At 38.3% G+C, this 17045-nt stretch overlaps 1 protein-coding gene across 1 annotated transcript in view; it reads right to left on the bottom strand.

Moving 5' to 3' along the window:
• The window catches only part of OCA2 (OCA2 melanosomal transmembrane protein), a 496949-nt gene that overhangs the window by 306431 nt on the left and 173473 nt on the right, over positions 1 to 17045 (bottom strand). Inside the window, exon 15 of the mRNA XM_078447715.1 lies at positions 12373 to 12505. Coding sequence (XP_078303841.1) covers positions 12373 to 12505 — 133 coding nt within the window. The remainder of the gene's footprint in view (positions 1 to 12372; positions 12506 to 17045) is intronic.

Raw genomic sequence — 17045 nt, forward strand, 5'->3', positions numbered from 1 at the left:
AGTCAGTTAAGCATCCAACACTTGGTTTTGGCTCAGGTCGTGATCTCATGGGAATTAGATTGAGTCCCACATCAGGCTCTGTGCTAGACATGGAGCCTTCTTGGGATTCTCTCTCTTCCTCTCCCTCTGCTCTTCATCCACTCTCACACTCAAAAAAGAAAAAAAAAAATACCTAGGAATAAATCTAACCAAAGAGGTAAAAGATCTATACCCGAAAAATATAGAACGCCTATGAAAGAAATTGAAGAGGACATAAGAAATGGAAAAACATTCCAGGCTCATGGATTGGAAAAACAAATATTGTTAAAATGTCTATATTACCCAAAGCAATCTATACAGCCAATGCAATCGCTATCCAAATACTACCAGTTTTTCAAAGAGCTAGAATAAACAATCCTAAAATTTGTAAGGAACCACAATGACTCTGAATGGCCAAAATAATCTTTTAAAAAAAAAACAATCCTTAAAAAAAATGGAACAGAATAGAAAGCCCAGAAATGGACCCACAACTATATGGTCAATTCATCTCCGACAAAGCAGGAAGGAGCATCCAATGGAAAAACAGTCTCTTCAACAAATGGTGTCAGGAAAACTGGACAGAAACATGCAGAATAATGAACCTGAATAACTTTCTTACACCATACACAGAAATAAATTCAAAATGGATGAAAGACCTAAATGTGAGATAGGGAACCATCACACTCCTACAGAAGAAAACAGGCAGCAATGTCTTTGACCTTAGCCAGAGCAACTTCTTACTAGATCTATCTCCAGAGGCATGAAAAACAAAATAAAAAATGAACTATTTTGGGACACCTGGGTGGCTCAGTCAGTTAACTTCTGCTCAGGTCATGATCTCATGGTTCGTGAGTATAAGCCCTGCATTGGGCTCTGTGCTGACAGCTCAGCCTGGAGCCTGTTTCAGATTCTGTGTCTCCCTGTCTCTGCCCCTTATCTGCTCACAATCTGTCTCTCAGTCTCAAAAATAAATAAACATTACAAAATTTTTTAAATGAGCTATTGGGACTTCATTAAGATAACCTTCTTCACAGCAAAGGAAACAATCAACACAAGTAAAACAACCTATGGAATGAGAGAAGATAATTGCAAATGACATATCTGATAAAGGGTTTGTATCCAAAATCTATAAAGAACTTATCAAATTCAACACCCCAAAAAATAAATAATTCAGTTAATAAATGGGTCAAAGACATGAACAGGTATTTTTCCAAAGACATCCAGATGACTAAGAGACACATGAAAAGATGCTCAACATCACTCATCATCAGGGAAATACAAATCAAAACCATGATGAGATACCACCTCACACCTGTATGAATGGCTAAAATTAACATCACAGGAAATAACAGATGTTAGCAAGGATGCAGGGAAAGGGGAACCCTCTTACATTGTTGGTGGGGAATGCAAACTGGTGCAGCCGTTCTAGAAAACACTATGGACATTCTTCAAAAAGTTAAAAATAGAACTGCCCTATCACTCAGCAATTAAACTACTAGGTATTTACCCAAAGGATACTAAAATATGATTCGAAGGAATACATGCACCCTGATGTTTATAGCAGCATTATCAACAAGAGCCAAAGTATGGAAAGAGCCTAAATATCCATCAATGGATAAATGGATAAAGATGTGTTATACATAGGGGCACCTGGGTGGCTCAGTCAGTTGAGCATCCGACTTTGGCTCAGGTCATGATCTCACATCTTGTGAGTTCAAGCCCCACATTGGGCTCTGTGTTGACAGCTCAGAGCCTGGAGCCTGCTTTGGATTCTGTCTCTATCTCTCTCTTCCCCTCCCCTGCTCATGCTCTGTCTTTCTCTATCTCTCTCAAATATAAATAAACATTAAAAAAAATTTTTAAAGATGTGGTATATATATTGTGTATACACAGTAGAATATTATATATGTGTATTGTATATGTGTATATATTATAAATGTGTAATATTATATATGTGTATATATACACAATAGAATATTACTCAGCCATCAAAAAGAATGATTATATATGTAATATTTTATATATTTATATATTATATATATTAAGTATATATGTAATATTATATATGTGTAAATATACCAATAGAATATTATTCAGCCATCAAAAAGAATGAAATATTATATATAATATTATGTGTATATTATATGTATGTATATATTATACATGTATGTATACATGTATATACTATATACTACATATATACATGTGTATATACTATATACTATGTGTATATATATATATATATATATATGAAATCTTGTCACTTGCAAATGTATTATGCTAAACAAAATAAGTCAGTCAGAAAGACAAATACCATATGATTTCACTGATATGTGGAATTTAAGAAACAAAACAGATGAACATACGGGAAGGGAAAAAAGAAAGGAAGAAAGAGGGAAGCAAACCATAAGAGACTCTTAACTATAGAGAACAAACTGAGGGTTAATGGAGGGAGGTGGGTGGGCAATAGGCTTAATGGGTGATAGGTATTAAGGAGGTCATTTGTTGTGATGAGCACTGGTTGTTATATGTAAGTGATAAATCACTAAATAGATAACTGTAATAGCCAGTTTTGTGTCTAATCAGGAATTTGAATGTTTAGCTAAACCCCCAACACACACAAATCCAGGCCTGTAAATACCCTAGCAAACATTGAAGGGAACAGTGTTAGAAATTCTATACCATCTCCTCCAAAAAGTTGAAGAGGAGTGTATACTTCTGTACTCATCCTATGAGTCCAGCAAAAAAAAAAAGACATTACAAGAAAGTAAACTGTACATCAATTTCCCTAATGTACACAGACACAAAAATTCTATACAAAATATTAACAAGAAGCCATTTGAGCTGATGTCTGGTGAACAGGAGGGCAGATTGTGCTGGCTATTTGTGCATTTTATCAAGTAAGTCATGTTGTTTTCCAATCTGGGCACTTGTCAGACTGATACATCCTGGCCCCTGTGACTGGTGGGGCCTGGTGACAATCAGGATGACAAAATATGAACAGAGGCATCCTGTGTCAGTCAATAATGGGGTGGAACAAGTGGTTCTACTTTGATGACCAAAAGCTCAGGGCTCTGAGAACTGATGACAAGCAGGGTACTACCAGCCTTCAGTAGTAATGAAGTGAAAGGGAGCGGAGCGGGGGGGGGGGGGGGGGCGGTGCGGGGAACAGGGCTTTGCAATTTATTTAGATTTTGGAGTTACTTCTTTACTTCAGCATAACCAAGCCTATTCTGACAGATGCTCTGAATGCCATCACAGACCTGCTGAACCCAAATCTCTACAATAGGGCTTGGGAATCTGTAGTAATAACAAGCATTCTAAGGGTACCTTGGTGTCTCAGTCAGTTAAGCGTCCAACTCTTGGTTTTATCTCAGGTCATGGTCTCACAGTTCATGAGATGAAGCCCTGCATTGGGCTCTGCACTGATACCCTGCTTGGGATTCTCTCTCTCCTCTCTCTCTGCCCCTCCCAACTCTCAAAAATAAATAAATAAACTCAAAAAATAAGCATTCTAAAATTGGAGAGCCCTATGCCCCATGGTGGCCCAGAGCATTTGCCCTGACACTGCATAGCTCACTCTGTGCTGATTTACATATTGTCATGGCATTGACATGGGGCTTTAGCATCACGCAGATCCCAATTATCCCCCACCCCTTCCCTCAAAGCTTTTCTCAACCCCTTACTCAGGAAGAGTAGAAGAGTTGATTATACAGATCTGTTTCCTATACTTCTAAATCCATGTATCCTAAGTTCATGTCAAGATAGTTTTCTCCAGAAGAGCTTACTAACAGCACCGAATTCCTGGGGGTGGGCCTGGTAACCTAAATATATAACAATTGTTCTCAGGTCATTCTGATCATCAGGATGGTTGGGAGAAATCTAGCATAACTGAATAAGATAACTGTCTGACTCTCCATTGAGGTACAGCTGTGCCCACACACTCATCCATTGGGATCACAGTTTCCTTAGCTCTCTCTTGGTGCAATCCTTTCCATCAGAAAACTAAAATTAAATATCAAATTATCTCATTTTACATATACTAGTTGATGATAAAACATTCTAAATATCTCTAACTGGTCATTATGTGTTGAACTGTTTCCCCCAAAACCCATGTGTTGAAGTGTTAATCCCCAATACCTCAGAATGTGACCTTATTTGAAAATAGTGTTATTGCAGGTGTAATTAATTAAGGTGAGGTCATTAGTGTGGCCACAAATCTAAGATGACTGGTATCCTTATTAATGGGGAAATATGGATATAGACACACACAGGGAGAATGCCACAGGAACATGAATCTGGCCATCTAAAAGCCAAGGGGAGAGGCCTGGAACACATCCTTACTCAGAACCAACCAATCTTATAGGCACATTGATTTTGGACTTCCAGCCTCCAGAACTGTGAGGAAATAAGCCATCCTTTAGCTTACTAAATCCTCTTAGCATCTGTGGAAATAAATCATCTGTTGTTTAAGCCACTCGTCTATGGTACTTTGTTACATCAGTCCTAGAAAAACAATACATTGGTCAATGGCAAAAGTTGATCAAGGTATCCTAGTGCCAGAAATATCTTTTTTTAAAAGCCAATTTTGATTAATTTTTTTCAAAACAGGAAAGGAATGGGATCATGTGTAGTTGTCCTCTCCATTATAAAGCTGTAAGAGGACAGAAGGATCTGGGATTCTTTTTTCTTAATAAAGGCACATGCCATGCTCTGTAGACCACAAGAGATGAGGCATTATCAATGCTATCAAGAAAATACAGTCCTTGGAGCCAACATGGCAGAACAGCATGGGAGTTTTTTGTGTGTCTCACATCCATGAAATACAGCCAGACCAACGCTAAACCATTTTGCATACCTATAAAACTGATCACAGGATTAACACAACAATCTACACAAGCTGAACCACACAATTCAGCAGAAAGAGAAAAAATTCATTTTCATTTTCAATTTCTATTAAAAATACTTTTCTTTATTTTTTACTATATGTTTTTTTTTTTGTGTGTGTAAATTTTTTCAAATTCTATTTTACTTCCATCATTTTATTTTAGTATTCTTCAGGGTATTCACTTTTTCAAATTTTCAAATGATTTCCTTTTTCTTTTTTGTCTTTTTTGTTTCTTTTCTTTTTCTTGAATACAGAAAGACAAAGAAATCATGTTTATTTTTAATTTGTATTAAAAATATTTTTATTTAATTTTTTTCTGCTCTATTCTTTATTTTTGTGTAATTTTTTTTCATATTCTGTTTTACTCCCGTCATTTCAATTTAGTCTACTTCAGTGTATTCATTTTTTCAAATTTTCAAACAATTTCCTTTTTTTTCTTTTCCCCCCTTTTTTTCTCTAAGCTATCAAGCCACTTTCAACATCCAGACCAAAACACACCTATCATCTAGCATCATTTATTCGATTTGTGTGTGTGTGTGTGTGTGTTTGTTAATTTTAATATTTTTTTAATATTTTTATTTTAATTTTTTCTACCTCATTAATTCCTTTTCTCCCTTAAAAATGATGAAACGAAAGAATTCACACCAAAAGAAAGAGCAGGAAGAAACGACAGGGAATTAACCAACACAGATATAAACAAGATGTTGGAACCAGAATTTAGAATCACGATAATAAGAAGGCTAGCTGGACTCGAAAATAGATTAGAATCCCTGTATGCAGAGATGAAAGAAGTAAAAACTAGTCAGGATTAAATAAAAAATGCTATAACTGAGCTGCAATCACAGATGGATGTCATGGTGGCAAGGATGGATAAGACAGAACAGAGAATCAGCAATATAGAGGGAAAACTTATGGAGAATAATGAAGCAGGAAAAAAAAGAGGGAGATTATTGCAAAAGAGCATGATTTAAGAATTAGAGAAATCTGGGGCACCTGGGTGGCTCAATTGGCTAACCATTTGACTTCAGCACAGGTCATGATCTCACAGTTTGTGGGTTCGAGCCACGTGTCAGGCTCTGTGCTGACAGTTCAGAGCCTGGACCCTGCTTTGGATTCTCTGTCTCCCTCTCTCTCTGCCCCTCCCCCACTCACACTCTGTTTCTCTCTCTCAAAAATAAATATTTAAAAAATTGAAAAAAAGAATTAGAGAAATCAGTGACTCATTAAAAAGGAACAATATCAGAATCATAGGGTCCCAGAAGAGAAAGAGACAGAAATAGGGTAGAAGGGTTATGTGAGCAAATCATAGCAGAAAACTTTCCTAACCTGGGGAAAGACACAGACATCAAAATCCAGGAAGCACAGAGGACTCTCAACAAAAACCGACCAAAACAAACAAAAACCAACAAGGCATATCGTACTCAAATTCACAAAATACTCAGGCAAGGAGAGAATCATAAAAGCAGCAAGGGGGGAAAAAAGTCCCTAACCTACAAGGGAACACAAATCAGGTTTGCAACAGACCTATCCACAGAAACTTGGCAGGCCAGAAAGGAGTGGCAGGATATATTCAATGTGCTGAATTGGAAAAATATGCAGCCAAGAATTCTTTATCCAGCAAGGCTGTCATTCAAAATAGAAGGAGAGATAAAAAGTTTCTCAGACAAACAAAAATTAAAGGATTTTGGGACCACTAAACCAACCCTGCAAGAAATTTTAAGGGGGACTCTCTGAGGGAAGAAAAGATGAAAAAATACATACATACATACACACATATATAAATAAATACCAAAAGCAACAAAACTTAGAAAGGACCAGGGAACATTGCCAGAAACTCCAACTGTACAAGCAACATAATGGCAATAAATTCGTATCTTTCAGTACTCACTCTAAACAGCAATGGACTCAATGCTCCAATCAAAAGACATAGGGTAGGGGCGCCTGGGTGGCTTGGTCGGTTAAGCGTCTGACTTCAGTTCAGGTCATGATCTCACACTCCGTGAGTTCGAGCCCCATGTCAGGCTCTGTGCTGACAGCTCAGAGCCTGGAGCCTGTTTCAGATTCTGTGTCTCCCTCTCTCTCTGCCCCTCCCCTGTTCATGCTCTGTCTCTCTCCATCTCAAAAATAAATAAACATTAAAAAAATAAAAAAAAAAGACATAGGGTAACAGAATGGATAAGAAAACAAGATCCATCTATATGCTGTTTACAAGAGACACTTTAGGCCTAGAGACACCTTCAGATTGAAAGTACAGGGATGGAGAACCATCTATCATGCTAATGGCCAACAAAAGAAAGCCAGAGTAGCCATAATTACATCACAAAGTCTAGACTTTAAAATAAAGACTGTATCAAGAGATGCAGAAGGGCATTATATCATAATTAAGGGGTCTATCCACCAAGAAGACCTAACAATTGTAAACATTTATGCAACAAATGTGGGAGTACCCAAATATATAAATCAATTAATCACAAACATAAAGAAACTCATCGACAGTAACACCATAATAGTAGGAGACTTCAACACACCACTCACAAATATGGACAGATCATCTATTCAAAAAATCAACAAGGAAGCAATGGCTTTGAAAGACACACTGGACCAGATGGACTTAACAGATATATTTAGAACATTTCATCCTAAAGCACCAGAATATACATTCTTCTCCAGTGCACATGGAATGTTCTCCAGAAAGATCACACACTGGGACACAAATCAGCCTTCAGCAAGTACAAAAAGATCGAGATCATACCGTGCATATGTTCAGACCACAATGCTATAAAACTTGAAACCAACCACAAGAAAAAATTTGGAATGGTAACAAATACTTGGAGACGAAACAACATCCTACTAAAGAATGAATGGGCTAACCAAGAAGTTAAAGAGGAAATTAAAAAGTATATGGGAGCCAAAGAAAATGATAACACCACAACCCAAAACCTCTGGGACACAGCAAAGACGGTCATAAGAGGAAAGTATATAGTAATCCAGGCCTTTCTAAAGAAGGAAGAAAGATCTCAGATACATAACCTAACCTTACGCCTTAAAGAGCTGGAAAAAGAACACCAAATAAAACCCAAGATCAGCAGAAGACAGGAAATAATAAAGATTAGAGCAGAAATTAATGCTATGGAAACAAAACAAACAGTAGGACAGATCAATGACCAAAAGCTGGTTCTTTGAGAGAATAAAAAAATTGATAAACCACTAGCCAGTTTGATCAAAAAGAAAAAGGAAAGGACCTAAATAAATAAAATCAAGAATGAAAGAGGAGAGATCACAACCAACACAGAAGAAATTAAAAACAAGAATAAGATAATATTAGAGCAATTATATGCCAACAAAATGGACAATCTGGAAGAAATGGAAAAATTCCTAGAAACGTATACACTACCAAAACTTAAACAGGAAGAAATAGAAAATTTGTACAGACACATAACCAGTAAGGAAGTCAAATTAGTAATCAAAAATCTCCCAAAAACAAGAGCTCATGGCCAGATGGCTTTCCAGGGGAATTCTACCAAACATTTAAGGAAGATTTAACACCTATTCTCCTGAAGCTGTTCCAAAAAATAGAAATGGAAGGAAAACTTCCAAACTCTTTCTATGAAGCCAGCATTACCTTGATTCTAAAACCAGACAAAGACCCGACTACATAGGACTATTATAGACCAATTCCCCCGATGAATATGCATGCAAAAATCCTCCACAACATATTAGCCAACCGGATCCAACAATACCTTTAAAAAATTATTCACCATGACCAAGTGGGATTTATACCTGGGATTCAGGGCTGGTTCAATATCCACAAAACAATTAAGGTGATTCATCACATCAATAAAAGAAAGGACAAGAACCATATGATCCTCTCAATAGACACAGAAAAAGCATTTGACAAAATACACCATCCTTTCTTGATTAAAAACCCTCAAGAAAGTATCAATAGAAGATCATAAAAGCCACATACAAATGACTCAACACTAATGTCATCCTCCATAGGGAAAAACTGAGAGTTTCCCCCTAAGGTCAGGAACAAGACAGGGATGTCCACTCTCGCCACGGTTATTCAACATAGTACTGGAAGCCTTAGCCTCTGCAATTAGACAACACAAAGAAATAAAAGGCATCCAAATCAGCCAAGAGGAGGTCAAACTTTCACTCTTTGCAGATGACATAACACTCTATATGGAAAACCCAAAAGATTCCACCAAAAAAACTGCTAGAACTGATTCATGAATTCAGCAAAGTGGCAGGATATAAAATCAATGCACAGAAATCGGTTGCATTCCTATTTACCAACAATGAAGCAACAGAAAGAGAAATCAGGGAATCGATCCCGTTTACAATTGCACCAAAACCCATAAAATACCTAGGAATAAATCTAACCAAAGAGGTGAAAAATCTATATACTGAAAACTATAGAAAGCTTATGAAAGAAATTGAAGAAGACACAAAGAATGGAAAAAGATTCCATGCTCCTGGATACGAAGAAAAAATATTGTTAAAATGGCAAAGCAGCCAAGAAATCTACATGTTCAATGCAATCCCCATCAAAATAACACCAGCATTCTTTAAAGAGATAGAACAAATAATCCTAAAATTTGTATGGAAGCAGAAAAGACCCCAAATAGCCAAAGCAATCTTGAAAAAGAAAACCAAAGCAGGAGGCATCACAATCCCAGGATTCAAGCTACACTACAAAGCTCTAATCATCAAGACAGTATGGTACTGGCACAAGAACAGACACTCAGATCAATGGAACAAAATAGAGAACCCAGAAAGGGACCCACAAATGTATGGCCAACTGATCTTTGACAAAACAGGAAAGAATATCCAGTGGAATAAAGACAGTCTCTTCTGCAAGTGGTGCTGGGAAAACTGGACAGTGACATACAGAAGAATGAACCTGGACCACTTTCTTACACCAGACACAAAAATAAACTCAAAATGGATGAAAGACCTAAATGTAATACAGGAAGCCATCAAAACCCTTGAGGAGAAAGTAGGCAAAAACCTCTTTGATCTTGGCCGCAGCAAGTTCTTATTCAACACGTCTCCAGAGGCAAGGGAAACAAAAGCAAAAATGAACTACTGGGACCTCACCAAAATAAAAATCTGCACAGCGAAGGAAACAATCAGCAAAACTAAAAGGCAACCTATAGAATGGGAGAAGATATTTGCAAACGACATATCAGATAAAGGGTTAGTATCCAAAATCTATAAAGAACCTATCAAACTCAACACCCAAAAACCAAAGAACCCTGTGAAGAAATGGGCAAAATACATGAATAGTCACTTCTCCAAAGAAGACATCCAGATGGCCAACCGACACATGAAAAAATGTTCAACATCACTCCTCATCAGGGAAATACAAATCAAAACCACAATGAGATACCACCTGACACCTGTCAGAATGGCTAATATTAACAACTCGGGCAACAACAGATGTTGGCGAGGATGTGGAGAAAGAGGATCTCTTTTGCATTCCTGGTTGGAATGCAAGCTGGTGCAGCCACTCTGGAAAACAGTATGCAGGTTCCTCAAAAACCTAAAACTTGAACTACCCTACGACCCAGCAATTGCACTACTAGGTATTTTTCCAAGGGATACAGGTGTGCTGTTTCAAAGGGACACATGCACCCCAATATTTATAGCAGCACTGTCAACAATAGCCAAAGTATGGAAAGAGCCCAAATGTCCATCGATGGATAAATGGATAAAGAAGATGTGGTATATATACACAATGGAGTATTACTCAGTAATCAAAAGGAATGAAATCTTGCCATTTGCAGCTACGTGGATGGAACTGGAGGGTATTATGCTAAGAGAAATTCGTAAGAGAAAGACAAATATCAGATGACTTCACTCATATGAGGACTTTAAGAGACAAAACAGATGAACATAAGGGAAGGGAAACAAAAATAATATAAAAACAGGGAGGGGACAAAACAGAAGAGACTCTTAAATATGGAGAACAAACTGAGGGTTACTGGAGGGGTTGTAGGAGGCGGGACGGGCTAAATGGGTAAGGTAAATGGGTAAGGGGCACTAAGGAATCTACTCCTGAAATCGTTGCACTATATGCTAATTTGGATGCAAATTTTTAAAAATAAAATGAAAATTAAAAAATAAAAAGGATTACATAAAAAGGACAGTTCTATTTAGCCCCCAACACCTGTGTTTGCACCCCCCTTATCTCCAGTCCCCCATCCTAGGCTCACCCCCTATAGTTCAGGTCCTGTTGGGTGGGGCCTATGCCAATCCTAGTGCCCCATGAGCATCTGAAGCACAGGAAATGTGCCCACTTGTCCTGCACTTACATCATCTTCAGTTGGGGCTAGGCGGAGGGTCCACCCAGAATTTCTTACTGCTTGGTCATGTTTAAAGTACCATTTCTACATCCACAAGGACACTCCAATGTTTTTTGCATTTGGTCAATAAGCATTTCCTAAAATAGACATTTCTGTGTATCATTCCATTTCTCTGGAAGAGGTGGATGACTACATTTTACTAAGAACAAGCTTGTCTTATATGGATGACTCTTGAGAGGGTATATAAGGTAATATTTTCCAAACTAGAACAAAAATTGTCAAATTCTGAATACAAAAGTCACGAATGAAAGAAAGGCAAATCTGCCAAGTACAGTTACATCTGATGAGCAGGAGGGCTGATAACAAAACCTATAGATCCTTACCTATTCATACAAAAATGGTATTTTGTTATCTTACTAAAGATAAAACCTGAAGTCCTGTACAACACAAGGACAGAGTAATAACAGGATGAGAGAGGTAAATATACAATCTATGAGCTCTGTAAGGACACCACACCATCTGAAACTACAGAGAAAGAAATGCACCTTTGTTAATGTACTCCTGTCACCCAGATGTGCTCTGCTACCCGGGTAACCTGCACAATGTCCTATATTGGTCTGGCTGAGGAGAGGATGGCTATTTCCCAAATAATCTCTTGCTTGTAATATATCCTCATCAGTAATGTTCTCAATAAAACATTTACCAAAATTTTAGGTGAGAAAAATGCAAAGCCATAAGATGGTCATGAGCCCTCTTCCTGCTGCCTGGTGCCTCGCCAACATTCTTGACTGACATGGTACATTGTCCTCTGTGCTGGATTATGTTGCCACTTTTGTAATCACATTTAATCACAAAGTATGACGTATTTGAACACTAAAGTCTCTATACTATGCTACTTACGTTGTATACACGTGGTTTAATGATGTCATGGCATGCAAACTATAAACAGAAGACATTGCTTCCCACATTTCACTCTACAAAAAACTAAAGAGGTCCATGGATTTAAAGCCCCTGAAAGCACAGTGCATACCAGGAGGCAGATGGGAACATATCTCAGTATGTAAGAAAACTCCTGCCTTTCTGTGGCAATTTCTTCTGGAAAAAATAATATTATAATACTAAACTCTAAGACTATATGAAGGTGTTTATACTTACCAACAATCTCACTGGGCTCCCTGTTATAAAGCTTTTTGTTCCAGAAAAGGAGTCTGAGGAGTGGAAAGGAGAACAGTAGAATGAGGCAAATCCCAACGAACATGTGTGCAGTAAATCCTGCGAAGTCCAGGCCCTAGAAATAGAAAAGAGGAAATGAAATGACAGATAGGACTTTCCCCTGAAATAACAGATAGCACAGCTCCCTCTTCAGGGATCACCCCCTACATGAGGGTTTCAGGGAGGGCATAACACCGAGACCCAGCAGGGGCAGGCACATCAGTATGGTGGATGTTAGCACAAGGGCCACAAAGTCCAGCACAACACCCAAGAAAGAACAGGTACTCTTCTTTACAATATTGAAAATGCTTAAGGTTTGTTTCTTTCATATTGATAAACCAATTCAAACCCGAAAAACAATCAACCTTAGGAGAAAACAAAAACAGGCTATCACAGACACTCTTAATCTTAACTAGGTCTACCTTCACCACACAGGACTGACACATTCTCCCAGGACAAATAAAGACTGACAGGGGCAAAACATAAAACTATGTGGCAATATTTGCCCATTTCAAGATAAACTTGTTTTTTTTTTTAATATTTCATGTAAATCCCTGCTATCTATGTGAAAGAGCATCCTTGGCTGGAGAGCACAGCCCTCTACAGGGTCACCAGTGGCCATCAGGACTGAGGTGGTTCAGAGTGTCCCTACTGTCCACAAGGGGTCCAGGAAAGAACTTCTCCATCTCGTCACACTTCCTTTGCCTGTCTGCAGAACTATCTGCCATGGTCAGCTGCTGAGGATATCTCTCTTTGGGGATAAAATCTCCACTCGGTTAATCTGTCAAGGAATAAGTCAGCAGCATCATTGGCTGGTTTTGTCTTTCTTTTACTCAGCGCTTATACCTCAACGGTATGGTGAAGGTGATCCCTGAGCCCCCAGCATGACAGATAAAGTTGTTGTCCCCATGAAGTTGTCCATGAGAACCAACTTCTCACTGGTGAGAACTCTAGGTTTTATCTGCAGTGTCTATGGACCACTGGTGCCACAAAGGAGGTTAGAAGCCCAGTGACAAAGTGCAGGTATGGGGGGCTACTCCAGGGCAGGAAGGACCACAGTAGTGTGGCAGATATATGTGCTCACACAGAATGTGGGCAAGTCTCTCTACCCCGGGGTGGGGGGGGGGGGGTGCACTCAGGGGGCTAGAGGGGCAAGTCCCAGAGAATGTAAGTGAGTACCTTGAGAGACAGTGCCCAAGACAGGGGTCAGGAAGACCACCTTAAAAAGGTCTGCATTAGGAGGAGAAATATTTACTATATTGTTGCTTATTAAAATTTATTTGTCCTTTTCACTTCTAGAAAAGATCTAAAACCACTTCTAAATTTACTAAAGATATAACTAGAAGCCATTATCGGTAAAGTTGTGTCAGAGTTTAGGCTTGACAGTTGTACAATAATCTGAAGTTCTTAATCTCTTACAGTTAGTTATCTGCACGTTCAGTGGTTACCCGGGAAAACAGCATTACGAACGATAGATGAAGCTGCATGAATTCATCCATACATAGACAGCAAGAAACCTACAAAGAGGTGGGACTCAAAGAATGTTTTTAATGGCCATATAAGATTTCACCACTTTTCTGGTAGTTCTTCAATAAGGATATTACCTTGGACTTGGTGTTCATCTATAGAACTCATGCCCCAAACATCTAGTTTAAAAAAGTCCACAAAACTTTCAGGGACACCTCAAAATCTTTTAATGTCTTCTAAAATTAAAAGAAAAAAGTGTTGCTGGAGGGGAGGTGGGCAGGGACATGGGTTAAATGGACGTTGGGTTAAATGGACGAGGGCACTCATTGTGATGAGCACTGGGTGTTGTTGCTAAGTGATGAATCACTAAATTCTACTCCTGAAACTAATATTACACTGTATGTTAGCTGGAATTTAAATAAAAACTGGGAAAAAAGCAAAAGAAGAACTTTTGAGTCAAAGAAAATGGCCTAAAATAATATATGAATATATTTGTCTTTATACCAACTCAGTCATAGAATATAATTAATATTTTTTGAAGGAAGGTGACCACTAAGGCAGAGGTATTTGTATCCTGAGTAATTCTGGGTCCTTTTTTGAACATATTAACTATAAATTTTTTGTCCTGTTAGAAACTATGGGGAAATTGAAAAAAAAGTGAGGGGTGGATTAAAGAAAGAAAAAGACTAAGGGGGTCCTAGGAGGCCTTCACAACAAAACAATACAACTTTGAGTGGAAGTATTTGGTTGCTACCAGAGTTGTAATGGGTGGATTTATCAAGTAAGAACAATGCAGAGTGGGAAAATCGCAGCTGAAAAATTTAAGAATAATACAGGCAGATGAAATATATCATGGGATGCAAATAGTTTCACTAAGCTTATTAGGTGCATGTATCTGGGCCTACCTGCTGCTTTACGTGCCTCTGTAATTTCCTACACTCTTTTCCTTAATGTTCTCAGTAACAAAACCACCCACTATTACACTTCCATCAATACAATGCTTAAATGCAGCCCTGTCTTGCAAGGTGCTGGTTTTATTTTGTCCCCTTTAGTCTTGTTTTGTACTGTTTTGGTTTGGGATCCACTGAGCTATGTTATTATTAATTTTCCACAAAGTCCTCATTTGACAGTGGAAGTGGTCAAAATTTGAGACATGTAAAACTATGAAAAAAGGATCCCCCTCAGAATCATATTAGAACATCCACGGCTTCATAAACTATATATATTCAAAGGGGATATATGTATCATCTGTCTGAGTAACTCTTGGCTCACCAATATCATTTTCTAGGGGTCATGCTTTCAGGCTAACTCTGGGACAAAGTCAAAACAGTCAACTGGGTTAGAGAATGGCTTAGCTGAATTTGCTGTATGTTTTCATAAATATCATGGTGTAACTTGAAGATTGAATCATATCTGGATACTCAATAAGTAGAAGACCCCAGCTCTATAGAGTGGGTGTGATGACAGGAGGGATCTGGTGTGGTACATCCTTAATATGAGGATACATGGAGTATGTGGAGGAGAGGTCATGATATACATGGATCTGAGGAAGGTAGAAACCTCTGGAAAAGGCATAGAAATGGGTCATCCCAACACACAGAAAACAAAGCAGGCCATAGAGGGCATGAGGTCTACTACAGAATGTTGACCCAAGAGGAAAGATTGTAAAAAAAAAAAATTTAAAAAAAGCAGAACTCCAAGGCCCACAGATATTGGAGAGCCATGTGGAATCAGAAAACCCACAAAGGAAACTAAGAGGAAGTGATAGGAAAGGCAGAGCAGGAAACAGCAGAGAGTGACAGCATCAAAGTTGTCAGCTGATGGAGTGGAAGAAAATGGTGGTGGAAGAGCAGCAAAAGAACACCCCAGCATGCATACTGCATGGTGTGAAAGCCCTGAGGAATGTCCCAGCGTACACTTCTCTGGGGCACCATGGAGAAAGTCTTCCTCTGACCTATGAGATGTCATTCAGAAGCACAGGGGACATGGCTCCCCTAAACAGATTTTTCAACTGTTATTTAAAAGATAGTTAAACAGTTGTGTTCAACACTGATAAGTCTCCCTAGAACAAGCATAAAGGGGTATATGTAACCAGCAAAGGATTACATCCCTGTTAGCCCACTGGGAGATGAAGGAACAAGGCATTATTGAAAGTCCTACTACAGTGTAGAAGGACCCTGGAAGTCTTCCCCACCCACCTGTTCAGTACTGGAAATCCCACCAACAAAGAACCATCCTAAGAGATCTGGGAGCAGTGAACAGGGTGTAGAAGGGTATGTTGGAAGAACTTTCTTCATAACTCCCTTTAACTTCTTCCTAATCCTCAGGGAATGTGGAAGAATTTTCTTATGTGACTTATTTTACTGTTCCAAAGTCCAGTACTGTTTTTTATAATTCCTCTGAATTACATATGGAGTATTAACTTTCTTCATTAATATTTTAAAAATTAATTTCAAAATTAATTTTTATTTTATAATCTTTTTTCTTCCTAGTTCAGTTCATAGATAAACAACCAAATAATGCAGAATAAATGTGCACACAAATGTGTGGCTGTGCTATCATTGATAATGAGGTTTTATAAATTAATCTCTGCTGAAGACACTATCCCTGGAGCCATAAGTTCATTTGTATCTCTATACAAATAAGTATTCTCTTATCTCTGAGCTACTATAAAATAAATTAAAACCACACTTGGTTATCTACAAGAGGACATTCATTAGATACCTTTCCTATGATAGACAGTTTAACCCAAAAATTCAAGGAAAGTCATTAAGTAGAAGACAAGGAACTCCATCTTCCATAAAACAAGGATAGCCCTAAAGCCATTTCCCCAGAGGATGTCACTTGGGCACAAAGCTGTGTGAGAAGCCTAGGCTAAGGCTCAATGCAGAGAGGGTGCTCACCTCCACGGCCCTCTGTGAATTTTTATGAAAACCTGACCTTTCTCACTTACTGTCATATTTAAACTCTTGATATTTACAACAGCATGCCAGCATGTCATGGAGGAATGTGGAACTAGTATAACAGACTGTCCCTTCAGCTTTCTATATGAGTTGGTAGAGGCCCAGGACTCAGAGCCCATCTAGGGTCACATTCTACTGTTTAGTTCAGAGCATTCAGATTTAGGACTCCAAAGGAAGGCTTAAAAT

Source organism: Panthera onca, chromosome B3 (genome assembly GCF_046562875.1).
Source record: "Panthera onca isolate mPanOnc1 chromosome B3, mPanOnc1 haplotype 2, whole genome shotgun sequence".
NCBI classification, from domain to species: domain Eukaryota; kingdom Metazoa; phylum Chordata; class Mammalia; order Carnivora; family Felidae; genus Panthera; species Panthera onca.